The sequence below is a fragment of the Trachypithecus francoisi genome, unplaced genomic scaffold (genome assembly GCF_009764315.1).
Source record: "Trachypithecus francoisi isolate TF-2019V2 unplaced genomic scaffold, Tfra_2.0 Lachesis_group20, whole genome shotgun sequence".
Lineage (NCBI taxonomy): Eukaryota > Metazoa > Chordata > Mammalia > Primates > Cercopithecidae > Trachypithecus > Trachypithecus francoisi.
In genome coordinates this window covers 32,692,185-32,705,490 of record NW_022681466.1, presented here as the reverse complement: position 1 = coordinate 32,705,490, position 13,306 = coordinate 32,692,185, and the positions used below count along the sequence as shown (strand labels likewise).

The 13,306-nt window shown below is 44.0% G+C and overlaps 1 protein-coding gene across 1 annotated transcript; it reads left to right on the top strand.

Annotated features, from left to right (window-relative positions):
- Positions 1–296: 296 nt before the first annotated feature.
- MRPS23 (mitochondrial ribosomal protein S23) lies at positions 297–10,949 on the top strand. Its single transcript, XM_033183614.1, has 5 exons — positions 297–453; positions 985–1,155; positions 9,466–9,543; positions 9,676–9,802; positions 10,497–10,949. The coding sequence occupies exons 1-5, from the start codon at positions 410–412 to the stop codon at positions 10,647–10,649; spliced, it is 573 nt and encodes a 190-aa protein (XP_033039505.1). The 5' UTR covers positions 297–409; the 3' UTR covers positions 10,650–10,949.
- Positions 10,950–13,306: the final 2,357 nt, after the last annotated feature.

Here is a 13,306-nt window from a genome sequence, read left to right as displayed (position 1 = left end):
TTGTTGGCTTCCCCAGGACCGTAGGCTGCGCCTCACCTCCGCTCTGCCCCACTACTTCTCCGCGTGGCTCCACCTTTTCAGAGGAGTTGGCTCAACAAGGCGACAGAGAGTAAAGCAACCACCATAATGGATCCCTCCCCCAGCTCGGTCATTTATTATTTCTGTCCGGCTTTGGCTCGCTCCCTCCCTTTTGGCTCTGCTATCGAGTGCTCCTGCCTGAACCTGGCAAGTAACCTCGGAGCGCGCCCGTTCGGCCTATCACTTGCTTCTGCCTGCGCCGCTCTCCCGCAGGGGCTGTGGTGAAAGCACAGTGATCCTCGGCTCGGCCAGCAACTTATGCGCCCTTTATCTGGAGCAGCCGCTTCCGGTTCCGGTAGCAGCTAGTCACGCTTGATCCCAGGCGCAGATCATGGCAGGCAGCCGGCTGGAAACAGTAGGGAGCGTCTTCTCTCGGTGTGTGCTCCGAGCCACGGTGGGCTGAGGGTGCTTCCCCCAGGCTGGGGTTCTCAGCTGGTCACGCTCTTCCTTGGGGCGGACCTGAGCAGGGCGAGGCGTTCTGCAGGGTGCGGGGGCTGAGCTGGATGAGACTCTCTTTTCTTCTGGCTCCGAATAGTTGTGCCTGAGGATGCCTCTCCTTGAGTTTATGTGTCATGTTAAAGATTATTGCAGCCGCCTCTCCCCAAGTGGAGGTCTCTGGGAAGTGGAACGGAGGAAGAGCCCGATGGGCCTGACTAGACCGCTCTTGCATTTTTCCGTGACCGAATGGGTGGGACGCACAAAAGAAGGTAGAGGGATTTAACCCCTGAGCGTTGTTAGTTTGGTTTGGGATGTGGACAGACCTTCCCTGTAGGTGGGGAGCAGTCCTCCCCCGATCTGTGTTGCAGACCGCGTAATACCTTTAATGTCCCAAGCTGTGCTAGACTGATTCAGGGGCTTTGGCAGGCTACTGCAAGTGACCCAGTTTCGTTCTGTTCCCTCTCTAAGGACTCGGAACCTGATTCGGGCCGGGGTGCTGAAGGAGAAACCCCTGTGGTTGGACGTATATAACGCCTTTCCCCCGCTGAGGGAGCCCGTCTTCCAAAGACCCCGATTGCGATATGGCAAAGCCAAAGCTTCCATCCAGGACATCTGGTACCACGAGGATCAGATTAGAGCGTGAGTGCTCAGCCCTGCAGTGGACAGGAGGCAACAGAACTTAAGAAGGGGAGGTTTCGGTAGCAGTCTGGGAATTCATATATGAAATTGAGTCAGGGGCTTGCCCTGTGGAGAAGGCTTATCTAGCCAAATTAGGGAGTCAGCACCCCTTCCCCATAGTGAAACTGAAGTTCTGAAAAGTAGAATGTGGAGCCCAGCAACTGAAAGATCATTGCAATTATAGCTGCCTGTTTCTGGGCATCTGCTTTGGGCCAGGCACTGTACTAAGCTCTTTGCAAGCATTATCATTCTCTAAAGGCCTTACTCTAACTTACAAGGAAGGTATTGTTGTTTCCATTTTATTCAAGGAGACTGCGAAGCTCAAGGAAATTAGCTAACTTCTTGTAATTACTAAATACATAGGAGGGTGGCAGATCTGAGAATCACATCTCTGACTCCAAGCTTATGTTGATCATTATGCCTGCCGTCTCCAGGAGTGGAGATAGGAGGAACGTGGTCTATGGATGTAGTAGTCCGAATCTTTGAAGCCACTCAGATGAAAGGATGCTTAAAAGTCTAAGAGAGGCCGGGCGGTGGCTCATGCCTGTAATCCCAACACTTTGGGAGGCCAAGGCAGGCGAATCACTTGAGGTCAGGAGTTCGAGACGAATCAGACCAATATGGTGAAACCCCGTCTCTACTAAAAATACAAAAATGAGCCGGGCATGGTGGTGGGTGCCTATAGTCCTAGCTACTCGGGAGGCTGAGACAGGAGAATTGCTTGAACCTGGGAGGTGGAGGTTGCAGTGAACCGAGATTGCACCACTGCACTCCAGCCTGAGCGACAGAGTGAGACAAATCACTAGGAATTTAAAAGAAAATCATGTGTTCTTTCTTTATTTTTTTAGCATCCCTTTTCTCTTTTTTTCTTAAGCTCAGTGGCAAGAGTATTTCCTCTTTTGTTCTAAAAGGAACACATGCTACTTGTAGAAAATTTAGATACACGAGGAAAGCGTAAAGAAGAAATCACAGGCTGGATGTGGTGGCTTGTGCCTGTAATCCCAGTGCTTTGGGAGGCGTAGGCGAGGATAGCTTGTGCCCAGGAGTTTGAGACCAGCCTGGGCAACATAGCAGGACTTGTCTCTACCGAAAAAAAAAAAAAGGAGTTGTCTTAGTTTACACTCTGATTAGCAGTTTCTGAGAGTTCTTACTTTATCCTTGTCAGTATTGGTAATGATTAAGAATTTTTTTTCTGGGCCAGGTATGGTGGCCCATGCCTGTAATCCTAGCACTTTGGGAGGCTGAGGCGGGCAGATTGCCTGAGTTCAGGAGTTCGAGACCACTTTGGGCAACATGGTGAAACCCCGTCTTGACTAAAATACCAAAAATTAGCCGGGCATGGTGGTGGGTGCCTGTAGTCCCAGCTACTCTGGAGGCTGAGGTGGGAGAATTGCTTGAACCTAGAAGGTGGAGGTTGCAGTGAGCTGAGATTGCACCACTGCACTCCAGCCTGGGCAACAGAGGGAGACCCTGACTCCAAAAGAGACAGGGTCCTAATCTAGGTAGTTTTTTTTTTTTTTTTTTTTTTTTTTTTTGAGACGGAGTCTCACTCTGTCTCCCAGGCTGGCGTGCAGTGGTGCGATCTCGGCTCACTGTAAGCTCTGCCTTCCCTCCGGGTTCACGCCATTCTCCTGCCTCAGCCTCCCGAGTAGCTGGGACTACAGGCGACCGCCACCACGCCTAGCTAATTTGTGTATTTTTAGTAGAGACAGTGTTTCACCGTGTTAGCCAGGATGATTTCGATCTCCTGACCTCATGATCTGCCTGCCTTGGCCTCCCAAAGTGCTGGGATTATAGGCATGAGCCACCGCACCTGGCTGATCTAGGTAGTTTTAAAATAATAACCCCAGCACTTTGGGAAGCCCAGGCGGGCGGATCACGAGATCAGGAGTTCGAAACCAACCTGGCCAACATGATGAAACCCTGTCTCTACTAAAAATTAAAAAATTAGCTGGGTGTGGTGGCCCGCGCATGTAATCCCAGCTGCTCGGGAGGCTGAGGCAGGAGAATAGCTTGAACCTGGAAGGCGGAGGTTGCAGTGAGCTGAGATGATGCCACTGCACTCCAGCCTGGGCAACAGAGCAAGACTCTGTCTTGGAAAAAAAACAACCAGTAATTGTGTCTAGAGATTTTAATTTCTGTTTCTTTGACAAGTTTCTCTACTTTCAGGATTATTGGCCATTTGAATTTATTTTTGAAATATCTGTCTTCTTTACCTATTTTAATAATTGTTATTATTGATCAGTAAGAGTTCTTTATTGAATTGAAGATTCTAAGTCTTTGACATACACTCCAGACATTTATTTTTATGTTATTTGTTGTTAATAATGCTTGTTTAATTTATAGAAGTTGGTTATTTCATTCCACTAATTTTTTTGGTGCCTTCTATATGGTAAGCATTGTGCTAAACATTGTGCTAGGCACTGAAGTATTTTATGTATTCAAATCTACCCACTTTTTCTTTTTGCTGGCTTCATTGCCTTTAGGCTTAGAGGGTTTGGGAAAGTCTTTTTCAGTAAACTCAACTCTCTTTTTCTGAGTTATCTTTCAAAGTGCAGATGAGGGGTTGAAACTAATAGAAATATTCATTCTTTAATCTTCTCCCCTCCTTCACTCTCCTTTTCCCAAAACTTAGTCACAGAAAATGTGCTTCTAATGGTTTCCTAGCAACATTCTTTGTTGTTGTTGTTGTTGTTGTTGTTTTTGAGATGGAGTCTCGCTGTCACCCAGGCTGCAGTGCAGTGGTGTAATTTCGGCTCGATGCAACCTCCACCTCCTGGGTTCAAGCAGTTCTCCTGCCTCAGCCTCCTGAGTAGCTGGAATTACAAGCGCACGCCACCATGCCTGGTTAATTTTTGTATTTTTAGTAGAGATGGGGTTTTACCATGTTGATCAGGCTGGTCTCGAACTCCTGACCTTGTGATCCGCCCGTGTCGGCTACCTAAAGTGTTGGGATTACAGGTGTGAGCCACCGTGCCCGGCCTCCTAGCAACATTCTTAAAAATATCTTTAAAGTTCTCTATTTTTTTCATACTAAAAAAAAAAAAATAGATGTCACAACTCTTTTGGGACTACTTTTCTGCTGCCAGTCAGTTTTCATGTTTCCCCTTTTGTATGCCCTGAGAACTTTGTTCATACTGCCCCTGTTGTGGCCTTAGCTTGTCTTTAATAGCTCTACATTACAAATGCCCTGTCTTTATTCAATAACGAACATTCATTAAGCACTGTCATGGGCCAGGCATTGTCACATTCATTCCTGTAACTTCAGTGCCTAGCCCAATGTGTGGCATATAAGTTGCTTATTAATTGTCTCTTGACTGAAGAACCTAATGGATTAATGAACAGATGAACTACGAGGCTGGTAGAGAAAAATGCAAGAAAATTCCTTGGAGAGGAATGGTGGAGGGCCAGAGTTGGGACTGTTTGGAGAATCATTAGTTTTCTGAAAAAATTTCAGGAACAGTAGGCTAGAAACCACTTCTATGGCCACATTTAGCATCCCTATACATTTATCTGAGATCTAAATAAGTGGTAAATCTCTCACTAGGAGTTTACTGACAAAGCCCCTCCCCTTGAATACTGATGTTAGTTAGCTTTTAGTACCTAGAATTTGTCTAGTTCCTTTTTCTCTTAAATATTTAGACCAGTGAATGTGCCTAGTTGACTTTGATAATACACATCCATTATTCTTACTGTTATTTCAGGATGCTAGAAAATGGAATTTATAAGGTCATTATGTTCTGAATTGGGGCCCAGGCTTCCCCCGGGACCCCTAACCCCAGCACTCTTTTAAGGTAGCAGGACAAGTATGTTCTTGCTCTACTTGGAAATTTTCGGCATAGGACATGAGATCTTTAAGGAGATTAAATGCTTTTTCAGCACCTTTCTTCTCAGACCCATTGCATGCACTTTGTGGTTCATTGATACATTAAAATCATTTGTGCTTTGCTCTCAGGTGTAATCCCGGCACTTTAGGAGGCTGAGGCGGGTGGATCACTTGAGGTCAGGAGTTCGAAAGCAGCCTGGGCAACATGGTGAAACCCTATTTCTACTAAAAATGCAAAAATCAGCCAGGTGTGGTGGCGTGCACGTGTAGTCCCAGCTAATCTGGAGGCTGAAGTGGGAGGATCGCTTTAACCCAGGAGGCGGAGGTTGCAGTGAGCCGAGTTTGCACCACTGCACTCCAGCCTGGGCGACAGAGTGAGACTCCGTTTCAAAAATAAAGAAATAAAAAAAAATTTTTTTTAAATCATTTGTGCTTCTGCTGTAGATAGCATTGGAACTGGGTGATAAATGATGGGAGAATGTGGAATAGTTTACTGGTCTCTCTTGTTAAATACACTTTTTTTTTTTTTTTTTTTTTTTTTGTGACAGAGTGTTGGTCTCTCTCTCTCTTTCTCCCAGGCTGGAGTGCAGTGGCTCAATCTCAGCTCACTGCAACCTCCACCTCCCGGGTTCAAGCGATTCTCCTCAGCCTCCCGAGTAGCTGGGATTACAGGCATGTGTCACCATGCCCGGCTAATTTTTCTTTTTTTTTTTGTATTTTTAGGGAGATGGGGTTTCACCATGTTGGCCAGGCTGGTCTTGAACTCCTGACCTCTAGTGATCCACCCACCTCGGCCTCCCAAAGTGCTGGGATTACAGGCATGAGCCACCATGCCCAGCCTGTTAAATATTATTTATTTAAATTCTTTTTTTATTTTTAAATTTTTTACTGTTGTCAGAACATATAAAAATTATTTCTATTAATGCCAAAATATCTTGTATTTATATAATTTATTAAAGCTTTGTCTTTGTGGCCCTCTTTTTTTTTTTTTTTTTTTTTTGGTGTTTTTGATATTTAAAAAAGCTTATAGAGTGGTTGTGCATGCCACTAGTTCCAGCTACTTGGGAGGCTGAGGAAGGAGGACCATTGGAGTCTAGGAGTTCAAAGTTGTAGTACACTATGATTGTACCTGTGAATAGCCACTGCACTCAGAACAGCCTGGCAACATGGCAAGACCCCATCTCTTAAAAAAAAACAAAACAAAAACGAACTTACAACAAAATAAATAAAGCAAACAAAAAGATGTATTAAAACCTAAGTGTAAAAAGTGAGATCATAACAGTACTGGAAGAAAACATGGGAGAATTAAAAAATCATCTGAGTGGGCCGGGCGCAGTGGCCCAAGCCTGTAATCCCAGCACTTTGGGAGGCCGAGGCGGGCGGATCACAAGGTCAGGAGATCGAGACCATCCTGGCTAACACTGTGAAACCCCGTCTCTACTAAAAAATACAAAAAACTAGCCGGGCGAGGTGGCGGGTGCCTGTAGTCCCAGCTACTCGGGAGGCTGAGGCAGGAGAATGGCGTGAACCCGGGAGGCGGAGCTTGTAGTGAGCTGAGATCTGGCCAGTGCACTCCAGCTTGGGTGACAGAGCGAGACTCCGTCTCAAAAAAAAAAAAAAAATCATCTGAGTGATAAAGGTCTTTTTAAGCATGATGTAAAACTCCGAAGCCATAAAAGAAAATATTAAAATTTTCTGTATAAAAAAGTACCATAAGCAAAATCAAAAGACAGCCAACAAACTGGGAAAGATCTTTGCAATGGACTTTTGCAATATGACAAAGGACTAATTTTCTATGTATGTGGCTACAAAGTTTGCTTAGAAATCATTAAGAAAGAGACCACTGTCATAGTTTGGGCTGCTATAACAAATTACCCTAGACCAGGTGGCTTATAAACAAACGAAATTTCTTTCTCATCGTTCCAGATGCTGGGAAGTCTGAGATGAGGGTGCCAGTAGGGTCAGGTTCTGGGTAGGACTGTCTTCCTGATTCCTCACATTGAGAGGAGCAGAGAATGGAAGCAAGCTCTCCTATCTCTTACAGGGGCACTAATCGCATCATGAGGGCTGATTACCATGACCTGATGACCTCCGAAAGGCTCCATCTCTAAATACCATCACACTGGGGATTAGGATTTCAACATACTAATTTTGGTGGGACACACTTAGTCCATAGCAGCCATCAACTCAAAAAGCGGACAAAGAACTTGGACAGTTCACAGTAAAGGAAATTCAGTGTGCTTTTAAACTGGAAAAGATGTCCAGTCTTTTTCAAAAGAAAAGCAAATTAAAACTATAAAGAGTTCTGGTTTCTTACCTATCAGGTTGGCTAAGATCAAAAAGTTGGAGAACGTGTGTGTGCGTGTGTGTGTGTGTGTGTGTGTGTGTGTGTGTGTGTGTGTGTGTTTTGGCGACAGGATCTCACCCAGGCTGGGATGCAGTGGCATCTATCATGGCTCACTGCAGTCTTGACCTCCTGGTCTCAAGTGATCCTCCCACCTCAGCCTCTTGAGTAGCTGGGTCTGCAGGTGTATGCCACCATTCCTGGCTCATTTTTAATTTTTTTGTAGAGCTGGAGTCCCACTATATTGCCCAGGCTGGTCTTGAACTCCTGGCCTCAAGTGATCCTCCTGCCTTGGCCTCCCAAAGTGCTGGAATTACAGGCATCAGCCACCACACTTGGTCTAAATATATATATATATTTTTTTTCACTGGGATTACAGGGGTGAGCCACTGCAGCTGGCTCATGTGTATGTGTGTGTATGTGTGTGTATGTGTGTGTGTGTGTGTGTGTGTGTGTATATTTTTTTGGTTTTGTTTTGTTTCTTTTTCTTTTAGAGACAGGGTCTCAGGTCTCACCATGTTGCCCTTGCCCAAGCTGGTGGTGAGCTTCTGGCCTCAAAAGATCCTCCTGCCTCAGCTTACCAAGCAGGTGGGATTATATGTATGAGCCTCTCTGCTCAGCTGGAGAATGTCATTTGGTCAGGGTGTACGGAGATAGGCACTCATATATTACCGATGTGAATGTAAATTGGTGCGGCCGCTTTGGAAAGCATTTTGGCAATTTGGAAGGCTTAATTACAAAGGCACATACCTTGATCCAGTAATACCACATTTGTGAATTTATGCCACAGACTTATTTACGTGGTGCGCTAAAATTATAAATAGAGAAAATGATTGCAGCACGGTTTAGAGTAGCAAAGGACTGGAAACAATCTCCATGCACTGATAAGGCAAGATGTAGGGAGGAGAAATGGGGAGTGACTACTCAGATACAGTGCCTCCTTTGGGGGTGATGACAGTGTTTTGGAACTAGATAGAGGTGCTAGTTGCACAGCTTTGTGAGTTTTTTACATGTCACTTAATTGCACACTGAAAAATATTAAATTTGGGCTGGGGACAGTGGCTCATACCTGTAAGCCCAGGATTTTTGGAAGCCAAGGTGGGAGGATCTCTTGAGGCTAGCAGTTCAAGACCAGCCTGGGCAACATAGTGAGACTGTATCTCTACAAAAAAATTTAAAACTTAGCCAGGCATGGTAGTGCTGCGAACCTGTAGTTCCAGCTACTCAGGAGGCTGAGGCAAGAGGATTGCTTGAGCCCAGGAGTTTGAGGCTGCAGTGAGCTATGATGACAGCACTGCTACCTGCCTGGGTGGCACAGTGAGACCCTGTCTCTTTGGGCGGGGGGGGGAGTTAATTTTATGATGTGTGAATTTTATCTCAGTTTTTATTATTTATTTTTATTTTGTTATTATTTTTTGAGACAGAGTCTCGTTCTGTCGCCCAGGCTGGGGTGCAGTGGTGCGATCTCCACTTACTGCAACCTCTGCCTCCTGGATTCAAGCGATTCTCCCACCTAACCCTCCCAAGTAGCTGTGACTACAGGCATAAGCCACCATGCCTGCTAATTTCTTTGTATTTTTAGTAGAGATGGGGTTTCACCATGTTGAACTCCTGGTCTCAAGTAATCTGCCTGCCTCAGCCTCCCAAAGTGCTGGGATTACAGGCATGAGCCACTGTGCATAGCCATACCTCAGTTTTGAAAAAGGCAAGATGTAGAGCAAGGTTTACTATTCTTTGGGTTAAAAATGTGGCTGGGGACAGGGAATGATAGTGCATATATGCTAGTATATTAGTGGAATATTTCTGGATGGATATACAAGAAATTGGTTAGTGTTGCTTCCTGGGAAGGGAACTGGGGGGCTGGAGTGCAGAAATGGGAGGGAGTGTTATTTTTCACTGGCCACCCTTTTGTGCTATTTGATGTATTTACCATGTGCATGTGTGCATTACTTATCTAAAAAAGCAAAACTGTTCAGCTTAGGCTTTGTGGGTTGTACTGTACTTAACTCCTCAGGAACTAGCGCTTATTCTTTATTTCTTTTATTCTATTCTCATTCACAGTCTATAATCAGATTTATATTATGTTGTTTGCATTTTCTAGGAAGTTTTATTCAGTGTATGGGTCTGGTCAAAGAGCTTTTGATCTGTTCAATCCAAACTTCAAGTCTACCTGTCAACGGTAAGCCATTTTATAAGTCCTAGGCTATTCATATTATTTTTTAAGGATTTCGTTATCCATTTGATACTGTGTAACAGCGTGTCTTAACAACGCTTACAAACAGACCTAAAATGTGACTGCTTGGAATTACAGATTTGTGGAGAAGTACACTGAGCTGCAGAAACTTGGAGAAACAGATGAAGAGAAGTTATTTGTGGAAACAGGGAAGGCTTTACTGGCAGAAGGTGTCATTTTAAGAAGAGCTGGCGAAGCAAGGACTGTGAGTAGTTCATTGTTAAGATTGTTACTGGGTTTATAGTTGTCCCTCAGTATGCACAGGGGATTGGTGCTAGGGCCCCTGCGGATACCAAAATTCACAGATGCTCAAATCCCTTTTATAAAGTGCTGTAGTTTTTGCATATAACCTACACATATCCTCCCATATACTTTAATCATATCTAAATCACTTACATAACACAATGTAAATGCTATGTAAGTAGTTATACTCTATTTTTAAACATTTATATTTTTTATTGTTATTTTTTATTTTATTTATTTACTGCTAAAATATTTTTGATCTGTGGTTTGTTGAATCTGCGTATGTAGAACCTGCAGATGCAGAGGGTTGACCAGAGTTGCCAATCTGATGGAAGTTAAAGAGAGACTTGGTTTTCTTTCCCTAACCTTGGCTTATGTTCTTAAACTCCAGGTCAAATACTGTTACACTGAATATACTAGAATTTTGTGGTAATGAGTGCTACTTGAAACAAGTGAGTCGTCATTAGGGCTTTTGAAATTGTGGTTCTATAGACTTTTAAAAATCATGTTTACTATTTGTTATAGTAGAATTGGATCTGAGATATTAGTGCTAAATTTTTCACTCGGTGACAGAATGTGCGTAGTTACATATCTTTAGCCAATTAATTGAGTGAAAATAATAACACCTGTGTGATACTTACATCTGGTCTTTTAAGCAACGTGAAGGTAGTCACGATTCCTGGAAATCCGAACACTTGAGTGTCAGACCACAGACTGCGTTGGAAGAGAACGAGACTCAGAAAGAAGTTCCACAGGACCAGCATTTGGAGGCATCTGCAGACCAGTCGAAAGGTCTCTCGCCTCCCTGAAGGACCTGTATACTGTGTATGCTGGCATTCACGCTACTCACTGGCTGAATGTTGAGCTATTTTTAAACGGTTGGACTGTGTAAATGTTTCCTGATCTCTAAGGTATTATGTTTGCCTTCTCTGAGTTATTTCTGGGTTGTCATAAAGCTCGGTATCATGGTTTGACAGAAGCAGTTATGCGAACTTTTATGTTAGGACATTACTAAATAAAGAATTCCCTAGCTGCTTATAAAGTAAATTTACTTTGAATTGTAAATAACATGAAGAAACCTTTATAAAGATTGTTCAAATGGGACTCAATCTGACTAGGCTTGCTTTGATGTTTGTTAGTATGTGGGCTGGCTACATTTGATTCCCTGGTACATATTTCTTCTGATCTATCAAACTTCTACATGTACACATGGTGTGGTCCCTTGGCTAACTGGTTTTGTCTACAGAGAATCTTTGTACTTCTTGCTATAGAATGATTATCTCTCCACTTCAGAGGCCAAGCTGACTTGCGCTTTGTGGTAAGAGTGAGGACCTGTCATTGCTAATGCACAAAGGCCAAAACTGTAACTTTAATGTCATGGATTGAGTGTGCTGGAGACAGTTAACATAGGTCTGCACAGATTAGGCTGTTCAGTAAATACTTGCTGAATGAATAAATGAATGAATGGTTATATCCAGCTAAAGACTGGATTCATATGGTGTAGATAACAGGATTGCCAAGAAAGGAGGCAGCTAATTTAGGTGATGTTCTCCACCAGCATCCACCTGCCTCCCTGGGGCCAAGGTGTACCTACAAGTCTTTATCAACTGCCCTGCCTTCCTCATTTCCGTAGGTTTTACTAAATACATGAAATATCCCTCTGAGATTGCAGCCTTTTTGTATGTGGTCAAGCCAGTGGTTTTCAGCTGTCAGTAGTAAGCTGCTTCAGAAATTCCCTATTTTAAAACTCATGTAGCTTTTCTATCCAGTGGTTCTTTGTGTATGGTCTCGTCTCTCCTGGTACACTGGGAGGCAGGTCCACATCTCACAGTCTGGACATGGTACACATCCATGCACGTGGGTGCTCAGTTATGCAGGTGAATGAATACATGAGGCAAAAGCAGCTCTCAGCCGTGCTGCTTCCCCCTCGACCTTTATCACTGTTTCACAATTGCTTGCATTTGGAGAATGCTTTACTTTTTGGTAGGGAAGTAAATTTCATCCATTCAAAGACATTGCACAACCATTGAGACCAAACATCGGGCCAGACCTTGGGAAGAGTACTTAAAAAGCAGATGAAAGACACAGTCTGTTCTCAGAGGAACAAACAATTGAGGGGTCACTCATCTCTTTAAACCTTAGGTTTCTGGGTTTTTAAGGGCGGGTTTTTTTTTGCCACAATGATGAAGACTTAAAAAAATTTTTTTTCTTCATGTCTGGGTTGATGTCCCGTTTTTGTTTGTTTTCCTCCTCTTGTAGATTTTTAATTTTTTTTTTTTTTTTTTTTTTTTTTTTTTTTAGCAATGGAGTATCACCTGTTTCCCAGGCTGGAGTACAGTGGAGCCATCTTGGCTCACTGCAACCTCCACCTCCCGGGTTCGAGAAGTTCTCCTGCCTCAGCCTCCCGAGTAGCTGGGATTACAGGTATATGCCATGAAGCCTGGCTAATTTTTATATGTTTAGTAGAGACAGATTTTACCATGTTGCCCAGGCTGATCTCAAACTGCTGGCCTCAAGTGATCTACCCGCCTCAGCCTCCCAAAATGCTGGGATTACAGGTGTGAGTCACCATGCCTGGCCTTACATTTTTTAAAAATTTTAGGAGATGGGGGTCTCACTGGGTCACCCAGGCTGGGTGCAGTGGCGCATATGCCTCTGCAGTCTTTAACTCCTGGGCTGAAGCCATCCTGGCTCACCTCCCGAATAACTAGGACTACAGGCATGTGCCACCATGCCTGGCTCTTTAACCTTTTTTTTTTTTTTTTTGTAGAGATGGAGTCTTGCTGTGTTGCCCAGGCTGGCCTGGTCTCAAACTCCTGGCCTCAAGCGATCCTCCTGCCTCAGCCTCCCGAAGTGCTGGGATTACAGGCCTGAGCCACCGTACTGGGGCTGAAGACTTTTAAAGAAGTTATTTGTTGCATAATTCTTTAAAAAAATTATACATGCACATGGTTCAAAACTTAACAGTAAAAAGCTAGTCTCCCACCCCTGTTCACCAGCCACCCTTTTTCCCTTCCCTGAGGCCACCACTGTCACCATTTCCTTGTGTGTTCTTCCAGAAATATTTTGGGCATGGATGGGACACTATGCATACTGTTCTTTACCTTGCTTTTCTGGTTAATACGTCTCAGAGATCCGCTGTGATTTAATCAGTGCCTGACTGAAGAAAGTGTTCTTTGTTTTACTGTGTTGCAAATGGGCTGCTAGAGTTACGGGATGCTGGATCAAGGAGTAGATCATTTTGAGTTTGCAAATCTTCATCCATAGAAATTGTGCTTAACTATACTCTCATAGCAATGTATGAGAATGTGTTTCCCTACACATTCTGATCTTGTTAAACCAGACTGGGACTCTGGACCGGAAGGGAAAGACCATCCTTGTATAGCAAATTTCTGGATGGGGAAAAAGCAGCTGTCACGCATTGACTTCTTTAGGTTGAGTCTTAGTGATCAAAACATAGTGAAAG